Raw genomic sequence first — 13881 nt, forward strand, 5'->3', positions numbered from 1 at the left:
CTCAATCCCAGGTGCAGAAAGGCAGGAGGAACACAAGAGGAAAAGATTTTAGAAATACTTTTAAAAAAACTCAGCAGGACAGATGCTTGCAATCTCCTCCATGCAGAGACATCAAAGCAAGAGAGGGAGCTGGGCTGCCGGGTGGTCGTGGTGGCAAAGGCTGCTGAGACTGGTGGACCAGAAGGTTTTGCTGGATTCAGGAACTCATTCCTACTTCATGGTGCTTATCTGAAAATAATTGTTGGGCTTGCTGCCATTTTTCCATCTTTTGTCCTGTTGCGAACACTTGCAAGGCGGTACTGATGCTGGCTTTGCAGGCAGTTTTGAAGTGCACATTACTGACTAATTGTATAAGTCTCAAGTTTTTCAAACTTTGGGATCTAACATTAATTTACTTCCCACAAACCGTGTTATGCATTCTCCTTGTCTGATACATTTCAGAATTTGGAAAGGGAGGTTTAAAAAATAAATAATCCTCCAAACATCGCACTGAACCTGTGCTATCTCCCAAGCTGAGCAGAAGCGGGCAGCTCTGATGTCGTGCATGGTTATACCCCATTACAACGTTGGCACCAGCCAAGGGCTGAAGCCAGGCTCCTCTGTGCTCTGCCATCAGCTTGACCTAATTTCTCCAGCTAAATCCTTGCATGCTGCAGCCCTGTCGAGGCATACACACCACGGCACCTGCAGGAATGACAACTGCTTGCCCCCGAACAACGCTTCCAGGACTCTAGAGCCACAAAGGTGTGCCTCTGCTGCATTCCTCCGAACTGCTATGAACTTGGGAGCCCGAGAAGCCAGGAACTGGTTTCAAAAGCCACAAATGCAGGCTGCGGGCTGCTCATCTTTTTTAAAGAAAACCCAAGCATTTTAAACGCAGCACAATCCCAAATTCAGGCGCCGTGCTAATGGCTTAAACACAAAAATAACAGGGACTGCAGATACTGGCAGAGGGAACAGCAGAGGCTGGGGCTGCCTGCACGGCACACGTGCTCTGCTCCTGATCCCAAAGCCAGTGAATCGGCCAAGTGCTGCACGCAGTTATAAATAACTGTCAAACGACCACTGAATATCACAAAATTAGAATGGCAACTTTATACCAAGTTTCAACTGATGCAAACAAGTACCCAAGGTGAAGGGCACAAGGGAGGATCTGATCCACAGAGCAAACACAGTGAAGGGGGCCCGTGGGAAGCACTAATACTGGTTTTAATAAACGCCCGATTTCTTTGCTATGCGACCCTATCTGTGACTGCTCTGATTCTGGAACTAAAAAATCCAACGTAGGGTACAAAGTGAACGAATGAAAACACGATTCTGTTACCTCGGCATATATTTGTTGGTATGTCCCGCAGGCCACTAGCTCCGTTTACATCAGTAATTGCAATGGCATCTAAACTACCTTCACCTCTAACATGCTGCCTGTGACCCCCCTGCTTCACACTGCTCTCCCCCACCCAAATTCTGATGGTGTTATTTTAGTGCTCGTTCCTTCTCTGCAATGCTTACATAAATGTGCTCTTTAGCAATTTTTGGACTGGAACAATTGTTTGAATCTTTCTGGGATGTAATGGAGATAAACACAGGAAAGCTCAGCAGTGTTAAATCCCAGTTAAAGTCCTGATTTATATTTAAACCAGTATAGCCAGACCTGTGTAACTAAATAAATAAAGACCACTTACTTCCAGTTAACTTACAGTTGGATTAAGTTAAACGAAAGTGCATAGAAGGAGAAGGGGGGTGGGGTGGGGAGAGGACTGGCTTGTCCTGGAAACACAAGCTCTCATACCCAGAGCTGAAATCCTGTGATGGAGCTGGTGTAATGTGCTGCATTTTATGGTTCGGTGTCAATTTGCTCAAAGGGGTAAATGCATTTTGGCACCTGCATCATGGCTGTGCTGGAGCTGAGCAGCAATGTGTCAGAGCGCCTGCAAGCTGAGTTTGGCTAGGGCACTCATTTTGTGTGTGTTACATCTACCTACACCTTTCTGAGACGACAGAGACTTCTTTTTGCACAAAGATCCGCAGCAGCTGAGGAAATGAACTTGTGAAGTTTCCATCCCTGAAGGCTTACAGGGACTTGGCTAGCCAAAGCTGCGGCTGGCGATAGTCAAGTGGGAGATGGGACCAGACATCTCCCAAGTGTCCCCGTGATTCATTTCCAGGAACAGCCCCAATCTAGAGATGTATCTGTGAGTGGTTTTCACTGAGGAAAAGCCCTGAAGTCTACGCTATGGCTATAAGAGAGCAACATTGTCATTAAATTTTATAATCCAACAGAGACCAGCCTCAGGGATACTTCCCCTCACTTGATGTCAAACCGTAACCATGCTGTTATCTGGGTCTGTGGCATCTGAAGTGTTAGAAGCAGCTTCTTTCCTCCTTTCAGAGCTATGTTTCTCTGAGGTTTAGTTTCCTTCCAGCAAACACTCTGAAAAATCTCAGCAGGCTCAAAGTTTATGAGAAACGCTCGCGAGTAGAAGATGGCACCTCTCAACTTTCATGTACACATTGCTCTAGGCAGAAACCCCAAACGCTGTGATGCAGTGAATAAATGGGAAGCAAACAGGAATGTCAACTCTGTGTTACAACACCAAGTCCGGTAACACGACAGCAGCATACACATTAACTAAAGCTTTTTAATGGCTCTTAGATGGCTATGAAATTTCAGTGTAGGAGGAGAGTTGGCACACACCACCTTCCCTCCTGGGACACCTTGTCTTTAAACAGTTAAATATCTCCCTTCACATAGGTATTCTTAGGTATGAGAATGAAATGTAATCACTTAAAGAAATTTTTTCTGTGTTCTTTTCTTTTTGTTTAACACTGAAGTCAGCAAAATTTAGTAAGCCATTTATGAGACACTTTACACAATAACATTTGTTCAAATTAATTTCTCCTGTGTCCTGTAAGACAAGATACACAAACAGTTCTGGATGAGCCACGCGATGTTCTGGTTACATGTCATTGCTATGGCTGATAAATTGTTCAAATGACAGAAAGTCTCCCTGGCTATGAGCATTTTACTGACAACACACTTGTTTCTGAAGGATGGCGTGTGGGTTAGAGGAGGTTCACACTTCTCAGTGCTCTGAAACAATGTTTAGGACATGTAAGCTCTAATACAATTATTTTTAACCAGTTTCACATTGGCAAATTTCAATTAATTCCCTTAGCAACACATTGTTAAATGTTCCACTGGAGGAAAAGAAGTCCCTCCCCTCCTATTGCTGCTGACTGCTACCCTGCTTGTCTTCATGCCAAAAATATTCCAACTACAACTAGAAAGGAGAAAAATGACTAAAAATAAGCACGGAGGAAATATCCATCAACAAACCTTGCTTCGGGTTGCTAGCCGCAGTGACAGGGGTGCTGGCAGCGAGATGGGTGTTCTCCACAGGCCCATAAACCACAGGGCTGTGCTCTGGGACCTGGCTGGACAGCTGCTGGGATTTGAAGTACAAAAAAGGGTGATAATGAGCGTGCGAACATAAAAACTAGCAACATGGAACACAAGCAAGCAAGCAGGGAGACAAGAATAGTGTGGGATAGAAAAGAAAAACAAAAGGCAGGGAAAAAAAAGAGAAAAGATACACAGACCGATTCAAAAAGTACATGGGAAAGGAAGGGAGGAAAAGGCAGCAGGAACGGGGGAAAAAAAGACGATTACTGTTAACAACGGCAAGAAAAAGACAGCATGGTTATTAATACACTTCATTCTCCTAATGCTTCTTCCAAGAGCAGCAGCAATGTTCCTCTGAGCAGTCTGCAAAAAGTCAGGTATGTACCAAGGGTCTCCGGGACCTCCCTGTAGCTTCAGCGTGCTTTCTGGGCTCAGCTCCATTCTCAGCTGATCAGCTAGTTCAAAGGGCTGATATTCTTTGAGCAAAACATCGGAAAACAGTAGGTTGAAACTGCAGATATTAGTACAAGTGCCACAAGGTGTGATTCTGCTGAACACAAAAGCTGCTCACGCTGATGGACTACAAACTCTGCTGGTTCAAATACCCAGCAACATCTGCAGATACATATACGCATACATGCGTATGCTTATATATAGCTAAGGTGTGTACATATGCACGAATAGTTTATAATATACATCTATCCACATGCATTCGCATACTATTATTTACTGTCACACTAGGAACATCACCCAGATTGAGGATACCTGTGCTGCTGGTATGAAAAAAACACCTAATGCCTTCCACAGACTTATGGATGATACCTGCTGGGTAATACTGAGAATAAAAAACAATTCTGCATTAATCAAAAATAGAGGAGGTATATACCTGGTTCCCAATCAATTTTGTATATATTCTATAAATAAAAATGATCTGCAAGACCAGCAAGTGACAAGACTGAAAAAGCTACAGCCTGTTGCAGAGACCAAGTATTTTAACTATCTCTCCAGCATTAATGGGACAAATGATGACTTCACTTATGTACGTGAAGGTTTGAGAAAAGAAAAAAAAAAAACAAACACACAAAACCCCACCTTCTCTCATCTCAGAATCTAACACAGAGCATGTGTAAGACCAAGCAACTACACCAAACTCACTCAGACTTACAGGTAAAGCACTTGTGCACATTACAGTGAACACAGACTAGGAAGTCAACTATTTACATTTGTAAAATCCCCTTCAATCAGGGACCATGCAAAGAAGAAAACTGATAACTTTTATAATCTAAAAATGAAAAGCCATCCAGCTTTTTACAGGTGGTTCTCCTTATCTAGCTACAAACCCATGCTGGCAGAACATTTACAGAAATGGGAATTTTTAAACAATCAAGATAAAAGCACAATGCCAAAGGCATGTGCATCTAATTCCTTCTTTAAGACCAGGTATCAGAAAACCATGTAGAACTTATTTCCCTCAAAAGGAAACTCTCTGGCAATCTGCTCCTTTTCATGGGACTCCCATTTCCATCTTTTTCCGCTACCACATCTGAACAACGCACAATAAAGAGAATTATCTTCAATACATCATTTTTCACCATTTCAGGCAACAGAAAGGTAAAGAAGGACTGTGCAAAAGCACATCTGGAAAAAAATAGAAGACCTAAGTAAGTGAAGTGGAGGGTTGAAACTTTTTTATGGGACTGCTCCTCTTCCAGGAATGAGCCTGATGAGATTGGCTGGACGACGAATGAAGAATTGCATCTGTACGTTCAGCCAAACCCAAAGTTAGCCAAACAAAACACAGCTTTTACAAACAAGTGGATTTCAAGAACACTTTCCCTTCACCCTCAGTGGATCATTAGTTTCATGTTATGAAAATGTATGGACAAAATCAATAGGGAAAAAGGAGAATGTGATAAGAATCGCAAGAACCAAATGAAACCAGTGAGCAAGAAACCTGTAAGCCTTGAAGCTCCTTGGGTCAGTAAACAAGCTTGCTTAAGAACTTTGGAAAATATTCATTTTGTGGGAACCACACTGCAAAGCAATAAAAATGGTACTTAATTAATGACCCCTATGGGCTCTCAGCTTCAAAATGGAGCATTTAGAGACTTTCTAGGAAAAATACCACTCAAAATTGCTCTCGTGATTTATGGCGCTAAAAGACTGGCTCTTGTTATTCTATCCTACCATGGCCCGTAGACCAAGAAAACACAAAATGTGACAAACTCACCAATACTTGGAAGAGGTTTGCCAGGAAAATAAGAGCACTTCTTGCTCTTTAAAAGGCGGTCTTCTGTGTGAGTCAGCGCCGAGCAAATATTGTAGCCAAATTCTGTATGTGGTCCTGGTTTTTATATATCTTCATGGCAAAAAAATTAGTGTGAAAAATAGCGTAGTGCTAGAAATGTATAAATAGTATCTCCATTTCTCTTATGCAGGAGCTTTAAAGCGTTTCAGCAACTAAACCTCAGAAAAATCCTGGCGAAAAAAGGGAAATTCATCTTCTCACGGACAAGAGAACGCAGAGTAGACGCACGTGTCCATCAGAGCCACTTCCCTGGGTTGGGGGGGAATCTACAGTTTTTGGGGACAGCTCAGTGGTCAGCATACAGTGCTGCCCAGGGGCTTGGGGAACCACTACGAAGGTGCTGGAAAGCCTCCAGCGAAAGCAGGCCTCGGTCAGCGATGCTGACTACAAAACAAAGCGGGAGATACGAAAAGGACAGAAATGGCTAAACTGCACAACGCGAGTCTTGGCAGCGCTGCTCATGCTTTGGACAAGCCCCGTGTTTTTTGATGTTCTGTATTTAATCTACTGCTTGTGTTATCAACATTTTGGGTCAGTTAAAATTTCCATTGGTTTCTGTAGACACAACAGCCCTTGTTATTGTAAAATGACTTCTTTTTAAAAAGTATTACATTTCTGACAGGAACGGGTCTACAGCAGTGGCTTCCATGCACTTCTTGAGCAAGTTTTTCTTTCTGTGACTGTGGTGCTTAAGTAGTGAGCTTACAGAATCAGATACTGGCAGTCAATGTAAGTAAGTGTTACTAGAGTCTAGAATAATAATAATAATAAAAACCACCATAAACATCATCATGCAGGGAGCCACTTCGATCAGATGACACTTCTTCAAGCCCTGAGACTCCGGGTTTGCATTTTGAATGTTCTCCAGATGCAATCTCATCCAAAACCGCCTCGTGCACGGTTTGGTTGGAAGGCGTGGGGGAATGGGGCAGCAGCAACGCTTCCCATGCGCCTCTTCCAGGAGCTGCCAGAAATTCTGAGTATTTCAATATGCAGGTATTTCTTTTTCATGTGAATCTCATACTGATTGTTCACAGCTTTTAGCAGCTGAGGAAAGGAATACAAAAAGCCCTAAAAAGTTTTGAGCAAAAGCCATGGCTGAATATTTAAAGTTTCCTGATTTTAGACAGTTCAAAATTATCCACAGCTACTGGAATTCATCCACTGAACATATGTATTAAGGCATACAATAAGCACCATCTAATTGCATCCAAGATACTAGACTTGCTTAAGAGAAATGAATTATAGACACTGTTGGGACAATAACTTTGAATTTCCTGGCTTAAGTGGGCTTAAATTTTCAGTTATGCTGCACTAATGAACTTTTACTGGTGAGCTCTGTTTCAGAGCTCTTCTGTGATTAACAAAAGTGGTTCCAAGTACCTAATCAAAACAAAGTCTGGATATGAAACAATGAAATATTTGCATACCTTACTTACAGCAGATGATTGGACATCACTGGTGTGCTCTGCATACAAATTACAGCTGATAAAAAATTCATGCTTATTAACCTCCTCTAGAAAAGCATTTATTTTGTCCTGTTTGACTTAATTATAGTATCTTAAAATAGCTTTCTGAACGCAAAAGTGATCCAGTAAGTGCCTGCATTAGCTGCACCACACATAAACACAATCTGAAACCTTGGCTGTTTTCAACCCTTCCACACTTCTAATGGGGTAAATCATTTAGCATGAAGTAATGGGAAGAAGGTCTCACCACCATTCAAACATTTTTTATTACTAGGATCTTCTCTCATGGAAAATGCTCGGAAAGAAGTACAATCAACTCTATACATAACCAGCCCTCTGCTCTCTCCCTTTCCAGCTGGGGTCAACAAATCACCAGACCACTCTCTGACAGAAAAAGGCTTATTCCAGTTGAGCCCTGCAGACCTCGTTGCACAAACAGCCAGCTGGGAAATGCTCGAGCACGGCGCCTTGCTGCTGCTTGCCCCTGACGGAGACCAGGAGGAGAAAGCAGGTGACCCAAAGCTAATGGTGATGCCTTCATGTGATAAAAGGATTTGATTGAATTGGGGAAATGGCCAAAAGCCGTAGCTATTCTATTTGTCTCGGAGGGGAGTTCTGCAGACCAGGCTCTTATTTCGTCTCGGTGATCCCAGTCCTCAGTTGATCCTCACTGGCTCAGCTGTAACCTCAGGCTTACACCCCCATGCAATGGGTGTCTCAGAACAAGCCTGTGCATTTTCCTCAGCACAGGACAGTCAGCAGAAAAGCTATCCTGAACACAGGATGTGCGTGTGGGGGGTAAGATTTCAGCCCAGGAACAATTGTTTCACACACACAAAAAAAAAATAGCAAAAACTGGTTTCTGACATTAAACAGGGAAGAGCTTGGACAAAGAGGAAACTGCGCCTCAGCCAGGCTCTGACCCAAAGCCCACCCGTCACATGCAGAACTTTACTGATATTTATGGTCTTTATATCAGGCCCCAGGGCAGCAGACAACCTCCAATAAAACATTGTCAACTTCCAAGGCCTATGCCAAACCGTAGAGTTCAGCTTCTTTTTCTCCAGCTGTTCACAAACATGTAAGCTGAGCAGCTCGTGGCTTAGCACCATCTCCCCTTGGAAGAACCCTTCTTTTGGGAGATTACATACGAAACAAATGGCAGCTACACCAAACTGGCTGCTGGGAAGAGGGCAGCAGCTGCCATGTGCCTCCTCTCCATCTCTGACGCCATGGGGAGACCAAGGAGACATCATCTCCTCCTTCTGCAGGTGTGAAAGAGTTGGTCAAAGGAGAGAAATCATTTCCTGATAAGATAACGCAGCCACTTTTAGACCCAGCAGTTAACATCAAGGTGGACTTATGTTCATGTCAGGACTGCTTGCCCGCAAGTCTGAGAGTGCTCTTTTGGCCCTGAGTCAAAAAGGACTAGAATAGACCTGGATTTCCACCCAGTTTAATTGTCAGACATCACGTGGACTTTTCGGGTGAAGCAGGATACAGAGGCTTAGAAGGGGTCAGAAACTCAAAGGTGTGTGACAAGAGTTTTTGAAGAGAGTTATGAACTATGGAAAATATCAGTTTGGGATATTTATGTTTTTTCTTACGTCAGAAAAAAGTGCCTTTTATTTTCTCTTTATCTTTCTGTTTTTAAGCCTGAACACTCAGACCCCAAATCTGGAAGTTCTCTGATAAATGTCCTGAGCTACAGTAATTCTGGTTACTCTAAAACAAGACTACTAAAGCAGAAAGACATTAGTATGGACAGCAATGCCATTTAAGATATATAATCAATCACATGCATGATATGGATGTTCCTCAGGTGCACAAGACACTAATGGAAACACCACATTTCTCACAGACATACTGACTCCTTCAGAAAGCCTTCACCAGCTTTAAAAACTACTGCTGATACAAAAGCAGGGGAGGGGAACTTGTAGAGCTGCGATGCTGCTACATTTTACAAGCTACAGGCTGATAAAAACGACCAAACTTAGAAAAAAAAAATCATTGAAGAACATGGACAACAAGAAAAGACCATCCAGGTGAGTAAGGCAGTTGGTGGTGTGGATGGAAGACTCAGGAATTGGCTCTAACAAACAGCAAAGCAAAGCAGACATCACTGGGAAAGGGCTACTTGGCCACTTTGTTACCTGAGGTGGAGTAGGTGTGGAAGTGGGTCTCATGATGGGGGGCGTTGGGTTCCTGCTGCCCCCTCCGGACATTATTTCTTCTGTTATATCTTTGCCTCCCTGGTTTGGATCCCGGATCCGGATCTATGGGATTGAATATAGAAATATTTCAGACAAGTCCTCCCATTACACATTGTCCTTGGGGCTTATGGAGGGGAAGCATGGACAGAACATATTTCCATTACACTCAGTATGAGATGCCCTGGACTGAGCTGATGCTCCGCAGGAACACTGCAACGTGGTTTGTTTCAGCAACTTGAAATGCATGGTATGTCATCCCTTAATCTTAAAACCTAATTTAATCAAAATGCTCATCAACTATACCAGTCAGTTCTAAATATGTGCACCTCTTCAAATTCTCTCAGACCTAAAGCAACTGTGGAACAATTTTAAATACGTGCCTTGCAGTACGTGACCCTTTAATTCAGAATGTGGTCTCTACTTTTGGAAAATAAGTTTAGTGAAACTTGTTAAATTTAGTGGACGGTTTAACTGTAGAAGTAAGCTTGCCAGTAAGTGGAAAGTGCAGGATAAACAAAAACATACTGCCCTGATATGAAATTCAGTGACCTTGCCAACCCAGCTGCTGGTATAGAGAGAAAGCAAATCAGTTCTTTGTTTTCACCTTCCATGCTGAGAAAAATCACGCCAGCCAAACAGAAAACAAACAAACAGAACTACAGAGCCAAAGAAAGGAAAGTGCAAGAACACACGAAAGTCCAATGAAACGCATCAACGTTTAGGAAACAAGTTTATTATCGGAGCATCTTCATAGTCCCAAAAAGGGAAGGAAAAATATCATCCAGAATAAAACACTTGAGAACATGCTCATTCGAACCCTCAACAAACACTTGAACCACTATGTCACCGAGCATGGGAATCAGTCAACCTGTGTGGGTTAATAAAAACTGCGGATTTCCATAAACTTGAAGACAGCGCTATCATTCGTGTCTGTTAACCTCAGAACCTCTTGGTTGAGCGCTCTGTAAAACACAGGCAGAAGTCCCTGTTGTACCAAGCAGAACACACTAACCACAGGTAAACCTGGAGGCATAATCCTTCTGAGAGCAGGAATGTCACTGGAAACTGGTGGTTTTATTCCACTGGCAACTGACAAAGTTGCTAGCTGCAGGAGGGCTTTGTGATTTATCAACTTCAGTATTGTGCGATGTATTCTCGACTCGTTGGGTTGGGAAGACAAATGAGTACACACACAGTACTTAGGGTGTTGACAAGATGTGGTCACCTCTTACTTTTGACAGAGTAAAAAGACACTTGTGTTCCTCCACTAAAACATCTAGGTGATCACAGCAATGCAGACTTAAGAGCTGGCAGGAATTCCTACCCTCTTTTCCTCTTGTCAATGTCATTAAAACATGTTTTCCCTCCCTGAAAGTTTGTAGTACTCAGCTAACAGTGCATGCAGATGTGTGTACATCTACATGCTGCATTTTTCTTTAATTTCTCTCTTATTTTTTCAGTTGTAACATATTAGCAAACTGAAAAAGTACATCCAGACAAAAGCATTTTTAAAGGCATTTTTAAAAGCCTTTGCTTTTCTGCTTCAAAGAACTTAGCTTTCTGGGCATTAAACTGTCTTAACCACAGCTGAGTGTTTCTGAACATCTCTGCACTTCAAATGGTATCAATGATCTGGCCATGTCATGTCTTGGGTGCTGAAAAGAGACTCCTCAGGACTGAAGAGGATGGTGAAGAGGTAGCAATAGAGTTGCATCACCCTTTGATGACAGCAGCTACAAGAAAGGCTTTTCTTGAAAGCCCAGCTAACACATTGTTCAGCTTTTCCAGCTTTTCAGATCAAGCATCATCTCAGCTCATCTTCAAAAATCAAGATACAAGTATTCTGTTTTTTGAAACACGTACAAATTCTCCCCACTTTTTTTTTTTTTTTTGGCCAGGAAACAGTTCTTTAGATGTTTTCAATCCACTGTAACACACACACACTGACGTAAAATTAATAAATTAATTCCCTTTCACTCATTCAGAATCAACTATTCATTCACAAGTTTAAGTCCTCCTCTATTTTTTTTTTCTGTTTAAACATTACATTTACCCACTATGTCTTTACTATTCCCTACCATCATCCACCTACAAACAGGTTTACATTCCATTAGTCTGTCTCATGAATTCTGACCAGTGAACTAGGAAGAGAGGAAATGTGGTCTCCAAATCTCTGCCCACTTTCATAGCATCACATGTTCAGGTTCCTTCAAGCTCTGTAAATCCATCCCCAGCTTGCTAGTGCTGCTTTTCTACATTTTCCAAGGCACAATATTGAACAGTTTCTTTTTTGTCAATTTGAACCAATTCCCAACAGTCTCGCAAACTGATCCGAGTTTGTTCTTTCCCACTTGGCTCTTTGGTAAAACAGCAGCACAAGCAGATGAGGATCCTCTGGCTTACGGAGATGCTGCTGCTTTCATTTGTATTTGTTACAAAACCAGCAGAAGTATTTTCATTTCTGACTGGCTGAGACATTTGAAAACACAGAGCAGCAAGTTCCCATAGAAAACTGAAGGTAAGACATCATTGCAGCATTGTGCAATGTTTAATAAAACTTAGGAGTGAAAGGTAAGAGCCTCTCTGTGAAGATAAAGCCCACTTTTAAGCTAAAATTTTCATTAATTACAACTGAGACAATTCTCAAGAGAGGACTTATCATTCAATGAAGATCCCTTACCGTTTTTTTCTCTCTTTTAGCTGGTGGAGGCTGCTGCTGCTGTGTAGGCACTATGATGGGTGCTGACTGATAAACTGGCTGACTTGGGTAGAAAGGTGTTCCTGGGAAAGAACAACACAGAAACAAGAGAAATCCAGTTAGTCTGTTAATGAAAGAAAACCCAAGCATGAGAGTAAAACTGTCCACCTACTCCTCCCTCCCTTCTTTTGAAAAAACAGAACTTTTAGCATCCAACTGGAACCCAGTCTGTGTCTTGCTCTTTCTCACTTCCACTTAAACAGAGCTGCTGCTCCAGCAAGACAAGTGATTAAGTCACTGCTTCATTTTTTCCTCATCACGTGCATCAGTTCTGAGAGTCTGTTGAAATCACAAAGACATGAAAAGAGAAATTGTCCATCCTTGGACTCCTTGGACTGACAAACAGGTAAGGTTTTTTTCCCCCCCCCCTTTGTAGAGAAATTCAGTCGAACCATTACAAAGAATTTGCTAGGTCAACAGTAACTTATTTAAAGCATAGTGAGAAAATGTAATTGCAAGCAATGTTCTTCTCATGCTGCAACACAAAAAAGCATGACCATGGTTATTATTGCAAAATTACACTGCTTTGTTGATTACATTCATAATATCCAACAGTTTCATTTTCTTTTCTTTATGGAGAAAGACAGGCTCAAAATGACTGAGTTCTTTCAAGATGTGCCAGACATAAATAGAAGTGGCACAGCAGAGCCGTCTCTTGTCTACGTACTACTAGATATAGGCAAACTTGTAGTGCTTTTTTTTTTTTTCCCTAAGCATGGATGCTAGATGGACTGCCTGCTTTCACTTGCCTCTCAAGTAATCTGATTTATTCTTCAGCTGAACTAACCTTTAAATGGGAATGAAAATCTGTATTGTGCTGATGTCTTTGGGAACATTATAACCAAAAGAGGTTACTACTATCTCAAGCAAATGGTGAAATCCAAGAAAGCAAACGAACCCAGCCCAGCACAATCTGACTTGCAACTTCAAAGGATGCACTCTTCAAGCTGTCAGCTAGAAAGCAAAAGCTCAGAGCAGGCTTCCTCACTCCCTGCCCAGAACAAGAACTTTTCTCCCCTGAAATAGCAGGTAGGTAGTTGAAAGCAGAAAGCATTGGAAGGCACTGACACTGCACTGCTAAAAGCTCAGCCCGCCGCGTTACTTCACTCCCAGACACTGCAATCAAGGTAGTCTAAATGACTCGATAATCTTTTCATTTTGAACTTCGTGGCAAGCAGCATGACTTCAGATCTGCCTTGGCCTCGGGGTGCAAAACCTCCATCAGCATCCCTGTTCTCTCCTGAAGCTGTGCAGCCTCAAACTCTTCCGACTAATGCTTTGGCCAAGCTGACCAGGTGTACAACACGAGTTTGGGTAACATGAGAGGACACGAGCAAGCCTGGAAGCCCTGCAGTATGTTAATTTTCCTCATTTCTAGTTTCCTAGAAACCAGATCTAATAAGACAGCTGTAACACGATCCATGTGAGAGGGAGACCAACAGCGTAACTCAAGGAAGAACTCTTCGTTTATGAAAAGTACTTTGAAAAAGCAAACCCCAAAAAGGAAGAGTAACTTCTGGGAAGAAACACAGCTTCTGTGGCAACAAGTCAAGAGCATTTTTCAGTGCAACATTCTTTGCTCTCTGCCCCACATATTGATCCTTTTCAGGTCGGTGTTCATTTCACACAATCATTTCATTCATCATTTCAAGGTCTTCCCAATGTATCAGAAGCTCACTGATATATGAGAGAACAATAAATTACAAAACTGAGATATAGTTTAGAAAAAA

At 42.2% G+C, this 13881-nt stretch overlaps 1 protein-coding gene across 16 annotated transcripts in view; it reads right to left on the minus strand.

Annotated features, from left to right (window-relative positions):
- The window catches only part of EIF4G3 (eukaryotic translation initiation factor 4 gamma 3), a 153740-nt gene that overhangs the window by 51312 nt on the left and 88547 nt on the right, over positions 1-13881 (minus strand). For 11 of the 16 annotated variants that reach the window (XM_035567883.2, XM_035567880.2, XM_050714859.1 and 8 more), the window contains 3 exons: positions 12074-12174; positions 9334-9456; positions 3338-3446 (listed from right to left, as the gene is read on the minus strand). In XM_035567883.2, coding sequence (XP_035423776.2) covers positions 3338-3446; positions 9334-9456; positions 12074-12174 — 333 coding nt within the window. The remainder of the gene's footprint in view (positions 1-3337; positions 3447-9333; positions 9457-12073; positions 12175-13881) is intronic. The other 5 variants (XM_035567884.2, XM_035567882.2, XM_035567899.2 and 2 more) reach the window with 1 other exon arrangement.

This window comes from Cygnus atratus, chromosome 21 (genome assembly GCF_013377495.2).
Source record: "Cygnus atratus isolate AKBS03 ecotype Queensland, Australia chromosome 21, CAtr_DNAZoo_HiC_assembly, whole genome shotgun sequence".
Classification (NCBI taxonomy): Eukaryota; Metazoa; Chordata; class Aves; order Anseriformes; family Anatidae; genus Cygnus; species Cygnus atratus.